Source organism: Phanerochaete carnosa (genome assembly GCF_000300595.1).
Source record: "Phanerochaete carnosa HHB-10118-sp unplaced genomic scaffold PHACAscaffold_3, whole genome shotgun sequence".
NCBI classification, from domain to species: domain Eukaryota; kingdom Fungi; phylum Basidiomycota; class Agaricomycetes; order Polyporales; family Phanerochaetaceae; genus Phanerochaete; species Phanerochaete carnosa.
Window position 1 is genome coordinate 403,539 of NW_006767630.1, and position 4,708 is coordinate 408,246.

General features: G+C 55.4%; 2 protein-coding genes across 2 annotated transcripts; one reads left to right on the forward strand and one right to left on the reverse strand.

The window, feature by feature from the left end:
• Nucleotides 1-10: 10 nt before the first annotated feature.
• PHACADRAFT_206418 (uncharacterized protein) lies at nucleotides 11-667 on the forward strand (the record flags this gene model as incomplete). The annotated part of the gene is made up of 2 exons (XM_007392806.1): nucleotides 11-127; nucleotides 205-667. 2 exons carry the CDS (start codon nucleotides 11-13, stop codon nucleotides 589-591), a joined length of 504 nt encoding a protein of 167 aa, XP_007392868.1. The 3' UTR covers nucleotides 592-667.
• A 523-nt stretch (nucleotides 668-1,190) lies between these two features.
• PHACADRAFT_115710 (uncharacterized protein) lies at nucleotides 1,191-4,389 on the reverse strand. Its single transcript, XM_007392807.1, has 5 exons — nucleotides 4,035-4,389; nucleotides 3,877-3,981; nucleotides 2,304-3,823; nucleotides 1,989-2,247; nucleotides 1,191-1,931 (listed from the first exon to the last, which is right to left on the reverse strand). The coding sequence occupies exons 1-5, from the start codon at nucleotides 4,299-4,301 to the stop codon at nucleotides 1,596-1,598; spliced, it is 2,487 nt and encodes an 828-aa protein (XP_007392869.1). The 5' UTR covers nucleotides 4,302-4,389; the 3' UTR covers nucleotides 1,191-1,595.
• Nucleotides 4,390-4,708: the final 319 nt, after the last annotated feature.

Consider the following 4,708-nt stretch of genomic DNA (forward strand, 5'->3'; position numbering starts at 1 on the left):
GATGTGCCTGATGGTCACGCGCGCCCCGACTTCGTCCCTCGCCCTCGCGTCGCTGCACGAGCTCGACAGGCTCTGCGAGATCTTCCAGCGCTGCTCGGACCGCGCGCCGACGGCCGCGAACCACGTCGTGCGTTCCTCTCTCCCTCTCCTTTCCCTCCTCCTTCCCTCCCTTCCCCACTAACTGTACCTGGCCCCTTGGCGCAGGACATTGTGCGCAAGCTCCACCGCCAGGCGCACGACGCATTCGCAGCGCGCGCCGCCGGCCAACAACAGCAACAACAGCCGCAGCCGCAGCAGCAGCCGGCGCGCACGAGCCCCGCTGCATGCGCCGAGCTCTATCAGCTCGGCGGCAGGATGCACCTCATCGCGCCCGACAGCGCAGGCGTCGTGCACAGCGTCCCGTCGCCCACGTGGAGCTCCAGCAGTGGCAGTATTAGCGGCGGCAATGGTGGCATTTGCTCTATCAAGGTTTGGGGCGCGCTACGGGGACCGGAGGATGAGCAGGAACAAGGTGATATGAGGGCCATAGCCACTCAACACGCTGCTCGTCGGGAGACCGGCCTCTTCCGCTTCTGCACTAATACTTTCTAACTCGGTTTCTAGTTGTACGCACAAGATTCCGTGTCTGCTGTACATAGTATAGGTGGTATGGGTCACTAATAGATTTCTTTCTGCCACATGTACGGTCGCCTGAATTTGATGCGGGAAATGAGCCGTACCAGCAACACGGGCCCGCTATCACATGACCCTGCGAAGCTTTTTGTTGTCTACAGACCGTTTCGCAATAAAATACCCAGACTCGCGATATAAAAGCTACTAGGCAGCGATATAATTACCTGCCTTGCAACGCCCTCATTCTGGCGTGTTGCCGGCGATATCAACGGCGACGGTGAGCTGAAATTTAATTTATTACTGGTCAGTGTATCGGTGACTTTACTATGCACCTGTCTAATTTCCTTGCGGTCTAATGCCACTTAATTTCGGTATTATTTTGCTGATGTTTTTAGCTCACAAGCGAAGACCCTACGACGAGCTAGATCAAATCTTTGTGACCCGCATGTACGTCAACTAGCTATATGATGATACAATGCACCTCTAGAGTGCATGCCTGCTGAAAGAAACCTGGATGAAGGTCTGGCACTTCAAGCCCGGACTCAGCTTTCCGTACGTGCAGAAGTTACGGGTGACATCGATAAATGACGCAAATAGCAGCGACTTTGTTCGTGCGAACACCGTGCAGATACCATGCGATTCGGTCAATATTACAGCAATTCTACAGTGGGTGCATACACTCAACACAAGAAAGAACACGGTCCGTTTCGCTGCGCAAGTGGGTGAACGAGGGTAAGCTATGTGTGCGGGTGAAGATCGCGTGATGTGTGCAGATCAATAAAGATAGTCGTGAGCCTGGCTAAGAGTGTCATAGCGTAGCGTGAGATGAGAAAAGTACGAAAGGAACGGGGTAGTTCATGCAGGGGTATACACGTCACAGGAGTCGTGAGAAGCTGTAGGCACGCCGAGGACCTAGCGTCCTCGAGCGGGGCCACCGTGACGAAGGGAACCTGAACAACAAGCGGAAACAGGAGGGAAGGGCACTACCGGAGTGACACCTTCGACGGCCGGGTGTTCACCGTCCGCGCCGACGCCGAAGTGGGCATCTGCATCGCCTCGGGCTCAACAGGGGACAGTTGTACCTGTGCCTGTGCCTGCGCACTGGCGTTCCGGATGGACGCAAGCACCTCCTTGCAGTATCGCAGCTTCTCTACAAGCTTCTCATTTCGCTTCGCCTGCTCGGCGTTCATGGGCGGGCGAAGCGCGTTGGCCATGATCTCGCTAAGTGGCTGTCGCGAAAGCTGGTAATTCTTGTCGATGTGCGTCACTAGGAGGCCGTGTGAAGACAGGATGACTTTCGAGTGGTCGTAAAAATTGAACTAGATGCGGGACGTCAGATCTCGTGCATATATGCTATGCGAATGAGTAAGGCTTGCCTGCAAGACATCGTGACTCAACTTGAAGACAATGACATGCTTCATGCGGAGATACTTCTGCACAAAGTCCATGCCCTTCGTCCGCTCGCGGTCCTCGAAGGTGTAGTCGTAGTCGCCGTAGAGCCGGTCCATGATGTACTTCTCAAAGTGCTTTAAGAGGTATACCTTGCTCTTCAGCTCTTCAGGATGATCCGATACCGTGTAGTTCTTCCGGACATAAACAGAACCCTGCCGCCGCGAAGAGATGTAGTCAAGATGTCTGAAATGACGGTCTAATGAGCATATACGCGCAGTTTCGGCTGTGCTCGCACTTACATCTTGTCAGCGGAGAGCACGATAGTTGTACTATCGTTGAAATGCACGCCGACCGACCCGTCGGTCAGCGCATAGCCCATGCCGTACTTGTTGCAGTAGTCCACCCATGAAACGATGAAGACCTTCGGGTCAGGCAGCTCCGTATCTTCTCTCGGGTCGCGGAAAAGCTTGCCCGCCGCCTTGGCCTCAAAGGCAGTCGTCAGCACTTGCGCAGCTGCATCGAAGCTGTTAATCTTTGACGCCGACGCCGACACGGGAATAGGCGGGCTGTCGGTCCTCGTCGGAGCGGCTGCCTTTGCCTTCTCCCGCAGCGCGTCGCTGGCGCCAGGCCGTGGCGGCGGAATATTCTCAACGTCGTCGTAGCCAAACGTGGGCGCGGCGGCCTGCGCGGGGACCATTTGCGCCACAATGCGGGCCTTCTGAGACTCCAATTCCTTCTTGCGGAGCTCTTCGGCCTTGTTTCCTGGATCGCCCTCCTCCCCAAGACGTGCCTCGCGCGGGATGCGGCCGGGCGACGCACGCGCCTGCTCGACTTTCGCTGTCTGGAGCTTGCGGAACAACGGCTGCTCCCCACGTGTGGTGGCGGGTGCAACGAGGAGCGGCTGCCTCGCGGAACTGAGCAGTGCAGAAATAGGACTGCCAGGCTGGACGGCTTTCTGGAACTCCTTCTCCTGCTGCGCGAGACTGGCGGTCGTATTCCGGAGTTTGCTCGCAGCAGGGTCAGGTGCGGACGGCACCGCAATGTCACCGGTTTCATCATCGAGCCCCGCGTGCTTGCGGAGCATCGCAAGGTTCTGCTGGGAGACAGAGAGGGTGATATGGCGGAAATCTGGGGTCGTGTCGTGGGCGGAAACGGGGATGCAGGCTGGCATGATACCACGTGTAAACCAGTAGTCGTCCAAGATTTCATGGAGCGTGGGGCGCTGCTGCGGGTCTGGTGTCAAGATCTGCTGCACGAGCTCCCGGACCTCCAGTGATACGATACGGTCTGCGGGGAACTCGTATTCGTTGTCACGGATACGCTTGTAGATAGCCTTCACATCCTTCGTCTGGAAAGGCGGCCGTCCAATGACAAGGGTGTAAAGAATGACTCCGATGGACCAGGTATCCACCTCGAAGCTATGACCGTTGGCGGTATCGAAGAGGACCTCAGGAGCAATGTAGTTCGGTGTGCCACAGATTGTCTTCTTGCGCTCTCCCGGGTTCTCGATGAGCGCGGCCAAGCCGAAATCACCGACCTTTACGTTCATGTTTACGTCAAGAAAAATGTTGCCAAGCTTGAGGTCGCGGTGTATGACTTGATGATTGTGCATGTAGTGGCATGCGCCGAGCAGCTGGACCATGAAGTATCGTGCTTCGGGCTCCGAAAATCGCCTGCGTCGCCGTAGCATGTCCATGAGGGAGCCGTTGTGGCAAAGTTCTAGAGTCATGTAAACGTTCTCGTCGTCTTCGAAACAGTCCATAAAGCGGACGATGTTCGGGTGCTTAAGTGCTCGGTGGATCTTGATTTCTGCGTATAGCTAGCAAAAAGATATGAACACACAAGTCCGATGCACATTCCGCGACAGCTAACCTTTGTCTTGGCTTTCTTCGTCTTCAACGACTGTTTCGTGACAACCTTGCAGGCCCATCTCTTCCTCTGTCGATCCTCTACTTCGTATACGCGTGCGAAGCCACCCTAGCAATAAAAGTCAGATCATCTTCTCATCGCGACGGTTTGCCGCAACGCACCTCTCCGAGCATTCCGACTCTCGTGAAATGCAATACTCTCGCCTTATCAGTGATGACCCGGGGAGGGGACGGAGGAGGGACTTTGACATTCTGTCTGGGCAACGGAGGGGACGAAGGCTGCGCTGGAGGTTGTTCCTGTTGTCTCGGAGGTGTCCCGGGAATATGCTGGCGAACGGGCTGAATAGGCCTGATGTTGTTTGCAGCAGTGTTGGCAAGCGGATGACGGCGAGCTTGAGGGGGAAGATTAGAGTAGACGTTTGTCGACATCGCTGTGGCCTAACGCCGTCGATGTCGCAACAAATATTCAGGAAAAGAAAGCGAAAATAGAGGTTTGGTTCAAGCCGCACACGCTCAAGCCGCAAGTCGAACTTCCGCTGCTGCTTAGGTAAGCAGCACGCGGCTAACTACTAGCGCCTGCCCGCCTCGCGTTGCCGCGTCTCTCACGTGAGCGTGCTCAAACGCCGGGGCGGTACCCCGAAAACCTTATCGGGGCTGGTGACGAGTAGTCAGCTTGGGCTCAATCTACTGTTCGCCTTCATGTTATCGCCGCAACATACTGATATCAAAAACCAATGGTGTTCTGGGCTACTATATGCTGAACGCAAATAGACATGCATGAGTAACTGCATTCAACAAAATAAACATTGTCGAGAGAAGTTAATTAATAAAAAGGA